Raw genomic sequence first — 21903 nt, forward strand, 5'->3', positions numbered from 1 at the left:
TTGAACGGTTAGATGTTGTCGGACTTCCGTATAATTCAATTTTCTGTCCTTTGGTTGTGTCTTTGTTTCTCCAAACCTTTGTTGTATTCAAACTTGGTTGTGGGAGAAGGCACAGTGTTTCCACCTATGCCTCCATCTTGGCGGAAGTCCCGAAAACTTTCTTAATTTGGCAAAGGAAATAGACATAACAAGTCTGGGAAGCACAGAGAGTCCCAAACAAATTGGACCCAAACAGGACCACACCAAGACACACCATAGTTAAAATGCCAAAAGTTAAAGATAAAGAGAGAATCTTAAAAGCAGCAAGAGAAAAGGAGACAGTTACCTACAAAGGAGTTCCCATAAGACTGTCCGCTGATTTCTCAAAAGAAACACCTAGCAGGCAAGAAGGGGCTGGAAAGAAGTATTCCAAGTCATGAAAGACAAGGACCAACATCCAAGATGACTCTATCCAGCAAAGCTATCATTTAGAATGGAGGGGCAGATAAGGTGCTCCCCAGACAAGGCCAAGTTAGAGGAGTTCATCATCACCAAGCCATTACCACATGAAATGCTAAAGGGACGTATTTAAGAAAAAGAACAAGATCAAAACGATAAACATTAAAATGGCAACAAATTCACAACTATCAACAACTGAATCTGAAAAAACAAACTAAGCAAACAACCAGAACAGGAACAGAATCACAGATCTGGAGATTATTTACAGGGTTATCAGCTGGGTGGGGGAAGGGGGAGGATAGGGAAAAAGGCACAGGGAATAAGTAGCATAAATGGTAGGTACAAAATAGTATGGGAAATGGAGAAGCCAAAGAACTTATATATGACCCATGGACATGAGCTAAGGGGGCAACTGCTGAAAGGAAGGGGGGTTCTGTGGGGGGGAGGAAAAGACTGGGGCAAATATAATATCATAATCAATAAAATATAATTAAAAAGCAAATAAATAAAAATTTAAAAAAAAATAAAGTGAGGCTAGGGGGAAGATGAAGGCCAGATCATGAAGAGCCTTATAATTCATTATTGAAAGAACAGAAGGGAGCAACTAACAGCATGCATTTTAAAAGCCATACTCTGGGACGATATGGAAGATGTACCGGAAGAGGCAAAGCATTTCTTTTCAGAGAAAGACAGGCAAAGTGCTGTGCATACTAGAAGGAAGACGTCCGTAGCTGGATGCAGAAAGAAGTTTTCTCCTGATCTCAAACTAGAATTTGTGATCTGTAAACCAGTTCCCCAGAAGTAGAAAGATACCCTCTGAGCTCAGCCTTCAGCACCTTCTCAGTCTGGCACCACTCCCGATGCCTGCCTCATACACAATTGACCCCATGAAGGGAAAGCAGTAGCTTCAACTGCTGTGTCTCATCTTCCTTTTATTTTTTAACCACTACTTATTGAGGACTTGGTATATGTTTGACAGTTTATGCAGTTTCTCACTTAAACCTCATATTAGCCCTATAAGGTTAAACAGCCTCCCTATTTTACTAACCAGGAAATAGAGGTTCAGAAAAAATGAGTACTCTTACCAAGTTCACATGGCCAGTAAATATCAAAACCAGAGTCTAAATCAAAGTTCAAACGCTGTCTGTTCTCACTATGCCAAACTGCTTGTGGAACTCGGTACATGGAAGACGCCTATCAGTATACGACGAAAGACATTTCTATAGGAATAGTTTCAAAGGCCACTGTCATCAACCCTATCCACCCGCACCCTCAAAAAACATTAAATGAATGATATGCCGACAGGAAATAACAGGCCCACGAAAGCACATAACCGTGCTCTGAGAAACAAGACATTCTGTTTGGGTTCTTGGCGGGGTGGGTGGTGCTAGATTTACGGCTGGAAAAGCAAACATAGAAAGCAAATCACAAAGAGCTTTACAACTTTTTTAAACAGTCCATAGGAAACCCCCAATTGAAGGATTTTGGAGCAGAGAATACACAGGTAATCAGCAGCCCAGATGACTGCTTTGCACTAAAGGTGGTATTTGAGGTGAACCTTAAAGTATATTGAAGAGTGCAAGGTAACATATCCCAAAAGACAGGAAAGGAAATGCATGAGCCAAACCAAGGGAGGAGCAGCACACCAGCCACATTTGGGGAACAGTCGCAGGATGAAGCAGACAAAAACAAGGGAGAAGGAAAAATAAAGTTTTCAAGTTTGAAGTCCTGGTAAGACATTTAGGTGAAGGTATCCAAGAACAATCAAAGGAAGGGAAACTGGAGCCCGAGAGGCACATTTGTGAACCAACTGCATGCCAAGGATGACCTGAAACCACGATGCTTCATGAGATCACTGAGAAAACACACAGTGAGAAAGAGACACAAGCAGAAACAGAACCTCGGGAGACACGCACATCCGCACAGCAAGAGGAGGAAGCGGAATTTTGATAACTTGAAAAGGCAGCCAAAGTGCTGGGAGAAGCACAAAGACAGGAGAAGTGAGCGAGGAAACAGTTTAAAAGATTTAACGAAGTGTGTAATGCTGCAGAGATTAAGGAGTGGGTTCAGAAACCAGGCAAATTCACCATAAATTAGTTTTCCTAAAAAATAAACTGTGGCTTTTTTATATCGGTTCACTGTATCTTATTTATTTTTAAATTGTCTGTTCGGTTCATTCCGTCTCTAAAATCTAATCCTCTACCCTTCATTTTAATCACGCTCAAAGGTAAAAGAATATTAAATAATAGCATTTACACCTCTTTAAAAAGTACAAAAGCCAGACATATCTGACAAGCCCACAGCTAACAGAGTCAACAGTGAGAAGCTGCAGGCTCTTCCTCTAAGATCAGGAACAAGGCAAAGATGCCCACTCTCACCACTTCCTGTAAGTACCGAAAGTCCTAGCCAAGCCAATTAGGCTACATAAATAAATAAATAAGTGGCAGGCAAATTGGAGAGGAAAAAGTAAAATTATCTCTGATTGCAGATGACATGCTCTTTCTTATATATAGAAAACACTAAAAAGTCTACAAAAAGAACTGTTAGAACTAACAAACAAATTGGGCAAAAAATTTCAGGATACAAAATCAACACTCAAAAATTAGCTGTATTTCTATACATTAAAAATGAACAATCTAAAAAAAAAGGAAACAATCCCATTTACAAAGCATCGAAAGGAATAAAATACTTAGGAATACACTTAACCAAGGAGGCAAAAGATTTGTGCATTGAAAACTATAAAACATTACTGAAAGAAATTAAAGATGACAAATAAATGGAAATGGGAAGACATCCCACACTCACGGATTGGAAGACAATATTGTTAAAATGTTCTTACTGTTCAAAGAAATTTAGAGATTCAGTGCAATCCTTATCAAAATCCCAATGGCATTTTTTGCAGAAACAGGAAATGTTATCCCACAATTCACATGGAATCTCAAAGGACCATGAATAACCAAAACGATCTTGAGAAGAACAGTTAGAGGCCTTATACTTCCTAATTTCAAAACATATTACACAGCCACAGTAATCAAAACAGTATACTACTGACATAAAGACAGACAGACCACTAAAACAGAAAAGAGGCCCAGAAATAAGCCCCCACGTATATGGTCAAACGACCTTTAACAAGGATGCCAAAACAACTGCTCAGGGAGGAAAGGACGGTCTCTTCGACAAATGGTGTTGGGGAAAAACAATATCCAAATGTAACAGAGGTGGACCCTTACCTTATATCACATACAAAAACTATTTCAAAATGGAGCAAAGATCTAAATGACCTGAAATCATAAAACTCCTCAAAGAAAACCTAAGGGAAAAGCTCCGTGATATTGGAATGGACCATGATTTCTCGGCTATGACACTAAAAGCACAGGCAACAGGAACGAAAACAGACACAACTACATCAAACTTACAAACTTCTGTACACAGAGAAAACGATCAACAGAGTTGGACACCAGTGAACCAGTCCTTGTTATCACAGAACTCACACCCCAAGGGGGGATCAGATATCGAACAGCACAGCAATAACGCAACCACCTGCATGATAAAAACTGTAGTGCGGCCTGTGAGGGAAAAGCGGAGCGTGCTTGAGAACACATCAGAGCAGAGCTGGTGAGCTCTCGGAAGGGTGTGGTGCTACCTACAGAAACCTCCCTGAGGAAGTGACGAGCAAGTAGGACCTAAAAGGATGAACAGGAATGAGCCGCATGTCATGGGTGGAGGAAGTCTTACAAGCAGAGGAAGCAGCGCATCTTGAAGGCTCTGCAGCAGGAAGGGTCTTCACAATTTGAGGAAGAGAGAGAAGGCCCACAGGGCTGCCCTGAGGTGAACAAGTAGGGGAGCGGAGAAAGTGGAGGGGGAGAACTTGGTGACGGCCCAACAGAACACAGCCCCGCGTGCCTCAACACAGATGCTGGACTTTAACTGACATGATCTCTAAGTCCAGTCCAACCATAAAGGGTCTGGAAATCTACGATTCCACACTCCATCTAAGATTACGAACTGCTCCCAAATCCCAGTTCACACCATACACATTAAATTGATAGTTTCGCATCGTTTGNACCAGTCCTTGTTATCACAGAACTCACACCCCAAGGGGGGATCAGATATCGAACAGCACAGCAATAACGCAACCACCTGCATGATAAAAACTGTAGTGCGGCCTGTGAGGGAAAAGCGGAGCGTGCTTGAGAACACATCAGAGCAGAGCTGGTGAGCTCTCGGAAGGGTGTGGTGCTACCTACAGAAACCTCCCTGAGGAAGTGACGAGCAAGTAGGACCTAAAAGGATGAACAGGAATGAGCCGCATGTCATGGGTGGAGGAAGTCTTACAAGCAGAGGAAGCAGCGCATCTTGAAGGCTCTGCAGCAGGAAGGGTCTTCACAATTTGAGGAAGAGAGAGAAGGCCCACAGGGCTGCCCTGAGGTGAACAAGTAGGGGAGCGGAGAAAGTGGAGGGGGAGAACTTGGTGACGGCCCAACAGAACACAGCCCTGCGTGCCTCAACACAGATGCTGGACTTTAACTGACATGATCTCTAAGTCCAGTCCAACCATAAAGGGTCTGGAAATCTACGATTCCACCCTCCATCTAAGATTACGAACTGCTCCCAAATCCCAGTTCACACCATACACATTAAATTGATAGTTTCACATCGTTTGGAAAACTAGTAACAGCTGTCACTGATTTCAAGGTGTCCAAAATGGAAGATAATTTCATAGAAAGAAACATATAGAGTTGTTCTTATTTTTAATATATATTTACTTTTCACCAAAGCCCAATGCACATGAGTAAGATAGCAATTTACGGACCTCAATTCTGACTCAAAGTGCTAAAAGTATTTACAAAACTAAATTCACATGTTCCCTAAACTAGAATTTTCATCCCAACTAGAAACACTCATTTAAAACATTTAGCATTGTGCCTGGTACACAATAGACTAAATAAACATTAGCCTTTTTATCTTTATACTAATGTTCTCAAAAAGATTTTAATGGCACAGAAAAGTAAATATTAATGTTAAGTGTTCAATATGATCCCAGCTTGAAAAATACACAGAAATGTATTTTAAAAAAGAGACTCAAAGCAAATGTAACATTTTAACAGTGGCTGCCTCTAGATGGTAAGGTGATGGGTAATAAGTAAAGCTCCTTTTAGTGAAATTTACTACCAGAGCCGTTTTTACAATATAGAAAACCACTTTACAATAAGAAAACCACTTTAGCCCTGGCTGGTGTAGCTCAGTGGATTGAGCATGGGCCTGCGAACCAGACGATCGCGGTTCGATTCCCAGTCAGGGCACATGCCTGGGTTGCAGACCAGTTCCCTGCAGGGGCCAGTTCCCGGCAGGGGCCAGTTCCCTGCAGGGAATGCACGAGAAGCAACCATACATTGATGTTTCCTTCCTCTCTCCTTCCCTTCCCCTCTAAAGATAAATAAATAAAATGTTAAAAAAAAAAAGAAAACCACTTTATAAAAACAATATTTCTCATTAGTCATCAGGGAGATACAAATCAAAACACAGTAAGATACCATACCTCCCACCCACAAGGATGGCTATAATCAAAAAGTCAGAAAATAACAAGTGTTGGTAAGAATATGAAGAAATTAGAACCCGCACATGTTCCTGGTAGGAAAGTAAAAGCATAGCTGCTTTGGAAAAGTGTGGCAATTCCTCAAAAGGTTAAATATACAGTTGCCATATGACTCAATTCCACACCTGTAGAGACCCAAGAGAACTGAAAACATACGTGTATATCCACACAAAAACTTGAACATGGAGCAGCAAATTCATAATAGAGAAGCAAACTCATAATATCCAAGAAGTGGAAACAAATCAAATGTTTATCACCTGTTGAGTGTGCAAATAAACCCACCAAAACCAATGCATGTGTAAATAAAAATGCAGTATATCCGTGATGGAATATTATTCAGCCATAAAAAGGAGTGGAGTATTACTATGTGCTACAATGTGGATGCACTGTGAAAACGTTATGCTAAGTGAAAGAAGGCAGACACAAAAGGCCACATATATTATGGTTCCATTCACGCTGTAGGAGTCCAGAACAGGCAAAGCCAGAGATAGAAAACGCAGCAGTGGCTGCCTAGGGCTGTGGGGACGACAAGTGAGTGCTGATGGGTATGGTTTGTTGAGGGAGGGTGATGAAAATATTTCAAAATTGATTGTGGTGGTGATGGTTTCACAAAAAAGTGACCATATTAAAAACCACTAATTGTACACTTTAAAAACTTAAATTGTATGGTGTATGAATTATGTTTCAATAAAGCTGTCTGTTTTTCTAAGTTATTTCTTGAAATGGCATCACTTTTAGATTTATATTGCTGGCCAACATGTCCAACAGCATTAAGTCATCCACAGTACTCAGCACAGAACCTCTTTACTCACTCAGGAGTTTTTAGTCCTGCACAACTTCGTAAAAATGATGAAAATTTAGAGTTCATTTGGCCACTGTGCCAAGTTAACACAATGTAACTTTTAAGCAACAATGGAAGAAAAAAAATAACATAAAGGACAGCAAGAAAGAACCAGGCAGCCCTGGCCGGTGTGACTCAGTGGAGCACTGTCCTGTAACCAAAAGGCTGCATGTTGGATTACCGGGCAGGGCACACACCCAGGTGGGGCTTCAGTCCGCAGTTTGGGCGCATGCATCCCCAGTCCGAGAAAGTACAGGAGGCAATCAATGGGTACTTTTCTCTCATTGATGTTTCCCTCTCCCTCTCCCTTCCTCTCTCTCTAAAAAGCAATGAAAAGCTGTCCTTGGGTGAGGATTTAAAAAAAAAGATAATACAATGGTAAATTAATTTTTAAAAAAAGAAAGAACCGTACAAAAGCATGGTTTGGAGTATTTAAGAGCCGTACTACCTCATATTATATGACAGTTGTTAGGCACATAATTGAAGACGTTTTCGGTGCTGAAGGCATATTCATTCAACTAACAGAAAACTGAAACCTCATTTTATGGAAGAACTACAACTGACATATGAACTGAGGCTTCTGGTAAAAAAGTACAAATGTCAGCCTAGGAAAACAATGTAGAGGCTGCTAGCCTCTAGAGAAGGGGCATTAATTCCATTGAACTAAAATATTTCTCTGTGTGTTTATCTTTGGCATGTACATATGTTTCCAAAGAGACAAAAAAAGTGTTAGAAAGTAGCAGGTTCCCCAATTAGCATTTAGCACCTTGCCAACAGAGTATTGATTTTAATCATAAAGCCCAGACCAATGATTTTCTTTTTCTTTTTTTATTTAATTCTTATTCAAGTATAGTTTTCTGTTTTATATTCCCTGCCCTACCCCCACCAGTGCTCCCCACCTCCCTCCCATTTTCTCCCCCCACCTTAATTATTGTCCATGTGTCCTTTCTGCTTATTCATGTGAGTCCCTCCCCTTTTCCCCTATGATTCTCTCCCCTCTGGACCCTGTCAGCCTGTTCCGTATTTGAGTGTCATTGGTCATATTTTGTTTGCTTGTTTGTTTTGTTGTTTAGATTCCTGTTAACGGTGATATCATTTGGTATTTGTCTTTCACCGCCTGGCTTATTTCGCTCAACATAATGCTCTCCAGTTCCATCCATGATGTTGCAAAAGGTAGCAGCTCCTTCTTCCTTTCTGCTGCACAGAATTCCATTGTGTAAATGTACCATAGTTTTTGATCCAGTCATTTACTGATGGGCATCTAGGTTGCCTCCAACTCTTGGCTATCGTGAATTGTGCCGCTATGAACATCGGGGTGCATAGGTTCTTTGGGATTGGTGTTTCAGGGTTCTTAGGATATACTTCTAATAGTGGAATTACTGGGTCAAAAGGCACGTTCATTTTTAGTTTTCTTAGAAAGTTCCATACTGTTTTCCATAGTGATTGTACCAGTCTGCAATCCCACCAACAGTGAACTAGGGTCCCCTTTTCCCCACAACCTCTCCAGCACTTGTTGTTTGTTTCTTTGTTTATGATAGCCATTCTGACTGGTGTAAGGTGGTATCTCATTGTGGTTTTAATTTGCATCTCTCTGATAGCTAGCGATATCGAGCATCTTTTCATGTGTCTCTGGATCCTCTGTATGTCCTCCTTGGAGAAATGTCTGTTCAAGTCCTTTGCCCATTTTTTAATTGGGTTGCTCATCTTCTTTGAGTGGAATCGTGTGAGTTCTTTGTATATTTTGGAGATTAAACCTTTGTCTGAAGTATCATTGGCAAATATGTTTTCCCAAACAGTTGCTTCTCTCAGACCAATGATTTTCAACCTTCTCATCTCATGGCACACATACCACACCCCCAAAATATTAATTTTTAGCCAATCTGACAGAAAAGAAAAAAAAAAGATGTAGCCCTGGCTGGTGAGGCTCTGTGGCTTGAGTGCCGGCCTGCAACCCAAAAGGTCACTGGTTCAATTCATGGTCAGGACACATGCCTGGGTTGCAGGCCGAGTCCTCACTGGGGGCATGTGAGAGGCAACGGATCAATGTATCTCTCGCACATTGATGTTTCTCTCCTTCTCTTTCTCCCTCCCTTCCTGTCTCTCTAAGAATAAGTAAATAAAATCTTTAAAAAAAAAGAACATTGGTCTAGAAGTTCAATGGCTTAGATTCACAATCTACCTACCTCTTATTAGCTAAGCAACCTCATGCTCTGCTTCCTCTTGAGGTAAATGGGGATATGAATTCCAACTATGTGGCACGGGATTAGCACGAGATCAAATGAGACAGTTTATACATGAAAGCACATCTTGCAGATATTTAATCATTATTACATATTTCCTTTGCATAACTGGTGACAATCTCTAAATTTTATGTTAACATGGTTCAGTCACTATTGGCATTTTTTTAAGTAAGTTTCAAAACAAAGCACTAATCTTTGCTCAATTTAAGCCCACACCATGGAAACCCTGGCAGCTTTATTTGGCTTGAAGGACTGGCACGATTCCACTCCAGGTGGTAAGGAACAGTAAACAAGGGCTCGCTGTTTCAGCACATCCTCCCCACTCGGTGAATAAGTTGTTCTCCAAATTTAGTGGCTAATTTTGAACTTTTAAAACACTGCTATATTTTCTCCCCTGGTTACAAAGCTTTAAAATACCCAAATGCTAAAATAAAGAACACTTTAAAACATAAAATTCAAGATGCTTAAAGAAAGTTACACCAAGGAGAACAAAATGCAGGATTTGGGTCCATCACTTCAAAATATTAAACCATGTTTCTCTACCCACTGGCCCAGACCACACAAATTCTAGCACTGAAAAACAAGCAATTTCTAGATTTCTCAGACTTTCCCAACATGCTCTATATTTAATAATAGACATTTATTATCTTTACTTTTTAAGATTAAACACATGCACTTGGGTCATCAAATATCTGCTGAATATGAGAGATATTTACATATACTACAACTACAGAGCACTGAGGAGCTACCTGATCAATGAACAGAACAGCAGCCCCCAAAAGCTCCAGAAAACACAGCAACTTATCCAGCTTTGAGAGCTCATACCTCATTTTTTATTAAAAATTTGTTGAGATATAATTCACGCACCATAAGAGTCACTTCTGAAAGTATACAATACAGTAGTTCTTAGTATATTCACAGGCTTGGTTTGGGTTTTTGTTTTAGTGGTTAGACGATCATGTACTTTACATAGTATTCCCCTCAATATCTCTAGTATCCATCTGACACCATACAGAGTTATTGCTTTATTTTTCGCTATGTTTCCTATACTTTCCTTACATCCCTGTGACGATGTTGTAGCTACCAATCTGTGCTGTTGGTCCCTTCACCTCTTTCTCCCAGTGCCCCAACCCCATACCTCTGGCAACCGTGGTTCTTTCTGTATCTATGAGTCTGTTTCTGTTCATTTGTTTATTTTATTCTTTAGATCCCACATAAAAACAAAATCATGCGGTATTTGTCTTTCCCTGTCTGACTTACTTCACTAAGCATAATAATACCCTCTAGGTCCACCCATGCTGCTGCAAATGTTAAGATTTCATTCTTTTTTTATGCCCACTTGATATAGGCAAATAAAACAACACTGTAAACAAGAAGCTGTTAGACAAAATCATACCTTTTCCAAAATGAACTTGTTTAAATACGGCATGTAGCCCTGATTGGAGACTGGCCCCTCGTCGTCATCCCTGAAGTGCTCCTCAAGGGCAACAGGGTCGTGTGGAACCTTCAGCACTGTGCACAGGTTATGGGAAAGGACCTAAGAGGGAAAAAAGTCGTTTAAAGGCCTCCAGTAACCAGCACATGGCACCTCCGCTGTATGAACACAGCAGGCTGCTCCCTGCTCTGGGGCGAGAAAGACAGAGAATAAAGTAGCAAATATGGGGACTGCTCAGCTGCCAGCTCCCAACATGTTACCCGTGAGTGTCTCCTCCCTCCCCAGTTTGGGTTCACTTCAAAAAGTCTCTCTCACATGCCCACAGTGAGCCAGGCTCCACGCAAGCTTGTGGTCTTTTATTAACTGTCCCATAATAGAAAGAAAAAGGAGAGAAAGAACAAGAGAATATGTTCAAAATTAAACTTCTCCCCAACTAGTCCAGTGTCGGCCAATCACAGCTGTAAGAGAAAGAACCTAGTTCTGGACCAGGCGGCTGTCCTGGCCAATCACAAACTCTCCGGGCTGCAGTTTTCTCATGTGTGCACTAGAAAGGGCCAAGTTAATATACAAATACAACAAATTCTAATTGGTAATCTCTAAAACAATCTATGATGTTAAGCTGTTTTCAGCATTACTATACAAAAGTGTACATGTAAATAGAGAAAGACATCAAGGGCCCATTTTATAACTACGGGAAAGATCAATAGTAAAAATATCTCAGGGGTTAGTAAATGGTTGAAATACTTCGTAGAAAATTAGCATTCCATCTACAAAGAGGGGCTGGTCGTGGTGACCACCTGGGTAACACTTTAACAATCAAGTGGTTGAATTAGCAGTTTGGGCTATTTCAGTACTAATCTCGTTTCACGTCACATACAAGTTTTAAAATAAAACTTAAATTCCCTCCATTTCATTTGTACATCCTTTTCTTTTTCATTTGTGTGGGGTTTTTTTTTTTTTGGTCATTTGTACATTCTTAACAAGTCAAATTACATAGCTAAGGGTGCACTTCCTTTAACGGAGATTCTTATTAAATGTTAAATTCCAGGTTAAAGTATTTCCTATTTTTCTGAGCCCTGCCCATTTTAGTCACTTAAAGGGCCAGATTCATCTCAACAAAGACTTCTAATTCGATGAAGTCACTTTTTTCTGCATGCATATATTTCAGTTAGAAATTTTTAAGATTAAAAAATTGAATCTATAAAAAGAATATTTGCATATCTTCTTTCTACATTTGTTTTGTTTCTCAAAGCTTCATTTCTGTGCAGGTCCTTTTCTACACGCTCTACTGGTTTTAAGGAAGTAAAGTAAAGGAAGTAAATTCACAAATGGTTATAAATGAAGTAATGAAGACCTTTATCAGCCCCTACAAAGCAGGCTGTGTTTCTCAAAAAAAACCCCTCTATTTGCCAGCAGCAGAGCACGTGAAAAGAGCACCGAGAGACTTTTACTAAAGAATCTTACACCATAGTCAGCAATGACTGAATAGATATGTCCTTTCTCTATTTACTTATAAAACCTATAGAGTAATTAGCTACCCCCAAAGAAGTTTTATGAGAATTACCTTTAAGAATGTAAAGTGCTTACAAATTATGAAGTACTACACAATGACTTTTAGATAAATAAAGAGCATATTTCTTAGATAAGGCTCAAAGGTCATTCACATTTTAAAATCATTTGGGACTTTACCCAACTGAAAATTTGCAACCACTGATTAAATTATGATCCATCCACAAAATATTAAGAACAATGAGGAAGATCACTCTGTAGTGACATGAAAATATTTCCAATATAAATTAGGTGAAAAAGCAACCTACCTAAGACTGCATTAGTGTGTCATCTTTTATGTAAAATAAAATGGAAGAATGGAAGAATTTTTTTCCAAAAAAATGGAAAAAAATAAGAAACTCCAGGAGGATATATAAAAAAATAATAACAGTGAGGGGAAGACTAGTTTGATGTTAGACCACGGGAAGATGACTTTTCACTGTACCTCCCCTTTTAATTGTATTGAAAAAAATTACCTATTCAAAAATGTACTTAAAAAATTAAATATGGGACAACCATAATAGCAAAAACAATGAAATGCAGTTTAAAAAATAAAAATTAAAAATTAAGCCCTGGCTGGTGTAGCTCAGTGGATTGAGCACAGGCCTGCGAACCAGAGGATCGCGGTTCGATTCCCAGTCAGGGCACATGCCTGGGTTATAGTCCAGTTCCCTGCAGGCCAACTCCCAACAGGGGATGCACAAAAGGCAACCATACATTGATATTTCTCTCCCTCTCTCCTTCCCCTCTAAAGATAAATAAATAAATAAATAAATAAAATCTTTTAAAAAAACCATACAGGTATTTTTTTTTAAAAAAGAAAAAAATTATTAAATTTTTAATTTTTTAATTTTTATATTTATAAAAATTAAATATATAAAGTGGCCAGCTAAGAACACACAGCTACATCTATTTACCTTGCAACTCTATACTTTTTCTTCTACATTAACCAACTCCCTAGGGATTACATATAAAAGGAAGTCACATTCCAGAGCAATGTACAATGACTAACAGATGAATGAGATACAAGGACAATAAATGAGTTCAGAAAGAAGTTGTGTGTGGTACAGTGACTTCATATCCGAAGTGGAAAGCAACCTGGGCCTTAAAATATGGATAGCAAAAGGGTTTTGGAGAAAATTAGAAGGCTTTCCGGATAGAGGAAAAAGATGGATAAGCAGTTGATTAATGCAAAATCCTCAGGATACAAAAAGGAGACACAACTCTCTTGCATACCCACCCCTCCCTCTGCTTTTCGGTTTCAGAGATCCTCCAAGCTCAAGTCCTGGCAGGGGCCTTGGACCCCCACGTTGTCATTCTGGGCATTGTCTAGCTGGTAAGTACTGGCTCAAAGACATTAGATCCAAAGAGATTAAATTTGTTTTTCTTGACTAAGGTTACTTAGCAGAACTAAGACTAGAATTCAGGTTCTATAATCGCTGGTTCAACACCCTGCAGTCATTAGGAACATTCAGTTTTGGGTGTGTAGTTCAGTGATCCCACTGAAAAAGATTCAGATTTGAACTTTACACTTCAGCCTTCAGACAATTAAACAGTGCTTTTGTTAAATACAGGAACTGCTGAATTCAGTGATAATTTTCTTAAACACCCGTATTTAGTTAAGCAAACTATGAGGGAGGCAGCATGTTATAGAAACAAGGACCGTAGGTGAGGAGTAGGTGAGGAAACCTCAACACTGGGCCTGCTCCTGTGGTCCTGTTCCCATTCAGTGGTTCGCCATTTTCCCTCTTTAAATATTTTAATATTTTGCTACTTAATCACTTAGTCTCAGCACACTCACTGCAAAAGGAGGAGCTGGGCTTGTTTCTAAAAATTTTTTAAAGCCCAATCCTTAACTGCCAACACAAATTCATTTCATGAATTCAACAAAAGAGCTGTAATTTAGATCAGAAATTCATCTTGTTTCATTGTTAGTAAGGCCTAGCATAGGGAAATCTTCTCCAAACAAAAGAACAAACTGAATAATAGGTGACTGAAAAGGTATGGTTACTAAGAAAGAAAAAAAATGCGTGATTTCTTTAAAACATCTTTGAAACTTCTATCAGCAGTTTTTTAAAAGCCTGGGGAGCATCTCAAGTTTTTCTTACATAAAAAGTAAAACGTACAAATAAACCAAAATTGTGAGGGTCCAAATATAAACTAACTAATCACAAGCAGTAAGTGCTCCAGAAGTTTAAACAGCAGTTGACGCTTTTTGAGTAAACTCACATCCCCCTTTGCTGGTCTCGGTCTCTCTCGCCGGGGAGAATAGACAGTACTGCTACTCTCCAGATGAAGAGCTGAAGTCAGAGATTAGGAGACGTGCCCCAAACCAGAGCTGTGTGTGCTGTGCACGTGGTACGAGAACTAGACTAGACCAGACTCCACCCCGTGCTGCCTTCCCACTCTTTCTGGAAAGAGAGTCCTGCCTATACATAAGTGACTCTGTGGCCGCGCATGCTTGTTGCTAAAGTGCGGTGACAGACTGGTCCCCCAGCCCCACCCAGTCAGTTCTCCAGGACCTAACAAGATGCTGGTGCTACTTAGGGGAGACAAGTTAAATCCAGTGGTGAAAAACTATATATGCCTAGAAATCTGGGACCATTCTCTCTCTGGGAGCCCCACCTCCCAGCACCCACCTTTGGGGGAAACTGTTGAGGACGCTGGAAAGCAGATCAGGACAAAAGCAGTTGCGAGGAGAGAGGACCACACATTACTGATTTGTGAAAGGACCGCCCCCGAGTCCCTCTCATCAGAGTGTCTTTAAGTTTCTCAAAAAAAAATGAGTATATCCCACTTCAAATGCCTGCTCTCCTAAGGCCGTTCTTTTAGCACCCACGTGATGGCTAAGCACCTTTGCTCTCATCCCCCTTGTGAAGAACAACCTATTGTTACTACAATAAAAGACCCATAACCGCGCCAGGAACTCCTCTCCAGTCCCTTCGGAGCTGCCTGCCACGGCTCTGCGCGGCCTCTGCTGAGGTGACAAGAGGTGACTGATCGACTGCATGAGTCCTGCTTGTGCGGTCTGTTCCTGGTTTGCCATTTACCCTTTTTCAGCATTTTGCTCCAAGTATTATGAAAATGAAATCAAGAATGATGAACAACTAACAGTGTTTTAACGCACATGAGCACATAATGTCAACCCTCCTCCCTCCCAAAGATGCGGAGATTATAAAGATTCCCTGAAATGGGCCCCTGGTTGCCCAGTTTCCCTTCCCAGGACGTGCGTAATGGGCAATATTCAACCCTGAAAACAAGGGGGGTGGAGATCTCTAGTCCAACAAGCTTATCTGAACAGACACAATTATAGAATAATAATTCATAATGGGCAGTCATTTTTAAGACATAAAAATTCTTGTCTGATTTATAAAATTTCAAGCTAATGGCAAATTACCAGAAAACTCTTCCTAACAATGAACCAGAATGACCCATTTCCTACCAGGGCTAGGCCCTGCCTTAAGAGCATTGTCTTAACAGAAGTCCTGCCCCCAACCCCATGGAGTCATTTTCCCTTTCCCAACAATGTCCCTCATCCTGCTTGTCATTGCTTGTGTCCTGCTTGCTGTCTCTTCAATACGCAGTGGGACAAAAGTAGGTTCACAGTTGTAAGTACATGAAACAGAGTTTAATTTGTATTACTACTTAGTAATTATTATATTATTTTCCATATGAACAACGGTAAACTACTTAAGCCCCACCCTGTAATCTTTATTATATCCAGTCTCGGAAATCTCAAAGTCCTGCTCCACTCATGCTATTTGCCATGGGAATACAATGAGTTGCTATCCTCGACACTTTCACCAAATTAATCTTCAAGTGCTGTTTATATCACATTATATTCTTGTCTAAAATTCATCAAAAGCCTACAAGAGTAAAAACCAAATGAGGCAGTTAAGGAAGAAGCTAGGTAAATTCTTTGGCAAGGGGAATGGGGAAACTGAGATACTTAAACAAGGCTGAGCAAGCAATTTACTGCCAGATGATAAATCACAGGGTCTTACCTTCCCTAACCAAGAACACTTAGGAGCAGACAGTTCCCACATTCCAGACCACGCAGGGGGCAGACCAGCCTGGCTCCCATCCTGGTCCCTCTCCAGTGACAGTCTTTGAAGGTGAAACAGACCACCAGAGAATGACCCTGATCCCCCTACAGGCTCATTTTGATGCATCGATATCGCAAAGGACACACCTGGAAAGATGATAAATATTCTGACTGAGACCTCCCCTAAAATTCCTGCCTTAGAAAACAGATAAAAACCCAATGAAGACGAAAGACCCAGTGCCCACTCTCCCCTCGGCAGTCCCACGCCGCAGCCCTCCTCCCCTTCCTTTCTCAGGTTTGTATCTTTGCTCTCCTTCTCCTGATCTCTAAAGACTGCAACCAGAGGACCACAACCAGGGGAGCAGGGGAGAGCAGCAGCTCACCCAAGGCCAACACCCTGAACCTGTCTCCAAGGCCTTCCTTTGCCTCTGTAACTTGCTCCCTGAGCCCAGGCAGCCCAGCTGGCCACTTTGCCTCTGTGACTTTCTTTCTAAAGAGCCAAAGCAGCCTCACCTAGGCCCACTCCTGTTGCTATGATCTTGCCTCTTCTATCTTAAACCCTCCTTTGTTTCACTGTTCCCAGTTTTAATAAACATACATCCCAAATCCTGCCTCATACCGTGAAATCTCTCCTGCACAGGACCCAGACTATGCTGGGACAGACCCACCTCGACCCAGTCCCTTTCTGGTGACACAGTAAGTGTCTGAGCTCCATATTTAACTCACTCCACAAGCCAGCCCCACTCTACGTTTCTAGCCGTACGCCTTCCTACCCTCTGCACCAACTGTACAAACTCAGCCAAACCAGTTTACTCACTGTACCCTAAACAAACCCTGTACCACCCTCCTTCCTCCCCCAGGCCTTTGCTCCAACCACCCCTCCCTAACACAAATGCCATTCCTTTCTAAAGCCGCCACCACTCAACGCTCTGGGTTTCCAAGTGCTCCATATTCCTTATTTTACACCACCACACATCATTTTTCTCTCTCATAAGACTGTAAGTTTCTGAAAGAAAGGCCCATCTCTTACCCATCTTTGCATTCCCACAACACCTAGCATGCTACCCAGAATGTAGAAGACTTTCTGTAAGTGTCAAACGAATCAGTCCCAAAAATTCTCAGTAAACAGTAAAACTATAACACTTTAATCATGACAACAATCTTAGGAAATACACTTCTGCTATCTCCTTATTTCACTGATGAAAAGACTGAGGCCTGAGACTCGGCCTAAGTCACACACTGATTAGAGCCAAAGCAGGGACGAGAACCGAGGTCCCCTGACTGCCTGTCCCACAACGATGCCATGTGCTGGAAACATTCCCTCTCGCCATAGCCTTTGAGACTGGGCCATTCTTCACAAACTGCCCTATTCAGCATTTAAACGAATTTCGTTTCACATGCTAGCAGTTATCTCAAATATCCAACTGCAGCTCAGGAAGGGAGGAGACCTTGCCTAATATCTTTGTTCCGTACCCTTCACAGAGACTAGCACAGGGCTAAGGGAGAATTCAGTGGGAACATAACACTTACGGACCCACTATGGCAGGAAATCTAACTCAAAACCATCTGCTGTCCACAGAACGCATGCCACGAAACTACAGTAGACACCAGTGAATTATATTCCAAATGAATCACCTTCGGCAAGTTCTTTTGGATAATTCATTAACCAAAGCTCTCTTCAGCAATCAAACAAAATATCAGCAAAGGTGACTACATAAAAATCTTTAAATTGCCCTTTAAAAAAGGCACCAAGAACAAAGTCTAATGGTGCCTTAGAAATTCAAATTACCCTTAGAAATTATTAAGTGAAAGATGAACCACCTAATAAAAAATGGACAACAGACGAATAGAAAATTCACAAAAGAAACTAACCTCACTAGTAATCAAAATAATGGAAATTTAAAAAGTTATTATTTTTTGCCTGGTGTCTGAGAACACACAGGGGGGTAAAGATTCCCAACACCCAAACACTGGACCAAGTGGGGAGCGGGCTTTCTCCAACACGACTGACGTTCCGAACCACATCATTCTTTGTCTGGGGAGCAGGAGGAGGAGATGTTCAGGAGCATTCAAAACATTTCAAATATCTGTGAATAAGAAAGTGGTTACATAGAGCATGATATATCAACACAGTGAACGACTTTCCAACCATCAGACAGAATGGCATCTGTATCTATGTGCACTGACGTGGAAAGGCGACCCTAATGCACTGCTTAAGAAGACAGGTTACCCCAAAAGGCAACCAACCAAATGGGAGAAGATTCTTGCAAACAATACCTCTGATAAGGGGCTAATATTCAAAATATATAAAGAACTCATTCAACTCAACAACGACCCAGTTAAAAAATGGGCAGCAGACCTGACTACACACTTTTCCAAGGAAGGTATATAGGTGGCCAACAGACATATGAAAAGATGCTCAACTTTACCACTTAAAAGGGAAATACAAATCAAAACCACAATGAGATACCACCTCACACCCGTCAGAATGGCCATTACCAATAAGACAAGAAATACCCAGTACTGGAGAGGACATGAAGAAGAGGGGACCTTCGGACACTGGAGGTGAGAATGTAAACTGGCACAGCCACTATGGAAAATAGTATGGAGGGTCCTAAAAATAAGGCCAATATAACCCAGCAATCTCTCTTCCAGGTATTTACCCCAAAATTTGAAAACAGTTATTTGTAAAGATATATGTACCCCTATATTCACTATAGCATTATTCACATTAGCCAAGACATGGAAGGAACCTAAGTGTCCATCCACCAATAACTAGATAAGGAAGATGTGGTACATGTATGTATACAATGGAATACTACTCAGCCATGAAAAGATGAAATATTGCCATTTGCAAAACATGGATGGATCTGGACAGTACCATGCAAGATGAACTAAGTCAGATGGAAAAAGACAAGAACCGTACGATTTCACTCATACTTGGCACATAAAATAAGAAGCAACAAATGAACAAAAGAAACAAACAAATTCATAGACACAGACAACAGAATGATGATCACCCGAAGGGAAGGTGGGGTAAGGAGAGGAGGAAGAGGGTAAAGGAGTCAAATACATGGTGATGGAAGAAGACTAGACTTCCAGTGGTGAGCACACAACGTAGTATACAGATGCTGTATTATCAAGTTGCACATCTGAAACGTTATTACCCCACTGTCACCCCAATGAATTTAATTACCATTTTTAAAATGGTTAAATGGTTACAAAAGCATGTGAAATATAATCCCATTTATATCAAAGGATACACATGCATATACATGCACGTGTGTGTGCACACAGGAGAAAAGGAGATGGAGGGAGGGAGAAAGCGGGAAGGGGAGACAGAGAGAGAGATGTGAGAAAGACATTCACAGAGAAGTCAACTGCATCTGCCTTTGGTGGTGGAACTTCAGGTGCTTGTACCTTTGCCTCTGTATTGTACTGTGTTGTTTAAATACTCTAGGTATTATCTTTACAATCAGAAAAAAGGGAAGCTTTTAAATTCATTAAAATTTTTAAGTATGTCTGGGAGTTCCAGCCAGAAAGCACCAGGAAAATTACAAGGTATGAAGAGATCATTGTAGGGCTATAAAGTTGCTGGAGTTAACTCACTTGAGCCATCCAAGAAGTCACTCTGCGGGCAGCAAAGTCTCCCAGTCTGAGACAGCCTCCTTAGAATCCAGCCTGCCCCTGGACTGCTGCATAACAAATGTCTTTAAGAAGATAAATTGCTTCTAAGAAGCCTCTGTGTCTCTCTCTCCTGCTACTCTGTGAGAAGGTCTGCGGCTTACCCATCTGTGCAACACCAAAGCCTGAAGAGAGAGAGCCTGATGTTCCAAACACTAGCTAAGTGAGTCCCATTTAGGAATCTTCTCGTTTTCCTTTTCTTTTCCATCATCGTTATCTAGATCTGGGTGTTCGAGTTTATTTCACTATACTATGAGTATCTTCTTTCCAGAAAGAGTTTTTGTTTAATTGGAATCTCTAATTCAGAGCACTTTTAGATTAAAAAAACAATGCCTCCAATTAGTTATTACCACCACCAGAACTAGCAGGCCTAACTCATCTGTCCTGAGATCTAGTAAAGAAGTGCAGTTCCTCAAAATTCAAGTAGAGATTTCCTGAAAGAAGGACTCAGTAAGCGTTAACAAGTGTGTGAGAGAGAACTGCACAGAAGAGCAATTAGGTAGTTCCATTTAATGACACGGTCTTCTCTGAAGCCAGAGTGAACACCCAAAGATGATGATAAAGATCACAGATCTGAGGCTTACCTCCACTACCCCATCTTCTGACCACTCTGTCCCCTTATGGTCCCTATAATAAGGCTCCTATTCCTATCAATCTTGTGAAGTTGCTTTTTCAAAAGAATTCTGTGGCAGACACAGATTCCCCACTCAGATCCCTCCCCACGAAAGGAACCACAGCCCAGTCACAAGGACCCTGGTGAGCTGAGAGCCGCTGGCTATTAGTGCCTTCTCTCCACGGAGCGAGACGCTCTGTCAGCTTAGGGCTAACCGGGGAGTGCGAAGCTGGGGAAACAAGGGCTCCAGGACCTGGGCAGCCAGGCTCCCCCTCCCTTCTGAGGCCCTAACAGAGAGTTGCCAAACAGCAACTATTCACCAGGATACGGCTGTGCTAAACACACCAAGCTAACAAAGTTAAATTAGAAGGCTAAACCTTGAAGATCTCATCCTCCATCCACACTTTACAAATGAGGACACCGGAGCCCAGCAAGGAGAAATGACTTCCCCTGGCCCCCCAAAGTCTGCTGACGCTCTGACCAGTACTCTCTCTCCTGACACTTTGCTCCTCCAAAAAATTTACTTTCCAAACTTTTCATTATAAATGTTCTTACAGAGGAGTCTCATACATTCCCTGAGGTCAGTGGCAAATGTCTCTTCCGCTAGTGGCATCCTCTGACCTAAGTCCTCGAATCCTCACCACAGGCCAGACAGGTTTCCTTCCTCTTAGTTTATCTCACTAGATTCCAACTGCCAGTCTGCTGGTCTGTACAGCTCACAAGAATTCAAGCTCTGGAGGGCTGGGTGGGTGGGCTGGCATGAAAGTAAAAGACAGAAAACTGTACTTGAACAACAATTAAAATAAAATTTAAACAAAAGAATTCAAACTCTAAAAGGTAGGGAACAGCCCTGGCTGGTGTGGCTCAGCTGGGTGGGCATCACCCAGCAAAGCAAAAGGTCTCTGGTTAGATTCCTGGTCAGGGCACAAGCCTGGGCTGCAGACTGGTCCCTGTGTGGGGAGCATGTGAGAGGTTACTGATAGATGTTTCTCGCATGCATCGATGTTTCTCTACCTCTCTCCCTCCCTTCCCCTTTAAGAATAAATAAAATCTTTAAAAATATAAATTTAAATTAAAAAAGGGAGGTAGGAACATTATGTGTTTTGATTCCCACTGCCAGCCACCATCCCTGCCCAGTACTCATCAACTTACTCTTCAACTTCCATAGCAGCCCCCAACTGGTCTCCCCATCTCTGTCCAGCCCCTCGTCTCCAATGATCACACCCACATCATCCAAATAATCTCAAAACTCTACCTTCCTTGCCCTGACTGGTGTGGCTCAGTTAGCTGGGCGCCATCCGGCGAAGGCAAAGGTCACGGGTACATGCCTCGGTTGAGGGACCAGTTGGGTGCCCCCGATGGATACTTCTCTCTCACACCGATGTCTCTCTCCCTCTCTTTCTCCCTCCCTCCCCTCTGTCTTAAAACAACATCAACAACAACAACAACTCTACCTTTGTCAT

General features: G+C 41.4%; 1 protein-coding gene across 2 annotated transcripts in view; it reads right to left on the reverse strand.

The window, feature by feature from the left end:
- The window catches only part of SWAP70 (switching B cell complex subunit SWAP70), a 74191-nt gene that overhangs the window by 38085 nt on the left and 14203 nt on the right, over positions 1-21903 (reverse strand). For both annotated transcript variants that reach the window (XM_037050088.1, XM_037050087.1), the window contains exon 2: positions 10512-10652. In XM_037050088.1, coding sequence (XP_036905983.1) covers positions 10512-10652 — 141 coding nt within the window. The remainder of the gene's footprint in view (positions 1-10511; positions 10653-21903) is intronic.

Source organism: Sturnira hondurensis, unplaced genomic scaffold (genome assembly GCF_014824575.4).
Source record: "Sturnira hondurensis isolate 20B ecotype Veracruz unplaced genomic scaffold, ASM1482457v3 Scaffold0006505, whole genome shotgun sequence".
Classification (NCBI taxonomy): Eukaryota; Metazoa; Chordata; class Mammalia; order Chiroptera; family Phyllostomidae; genus Sturnira; species Sturnira hondurensis.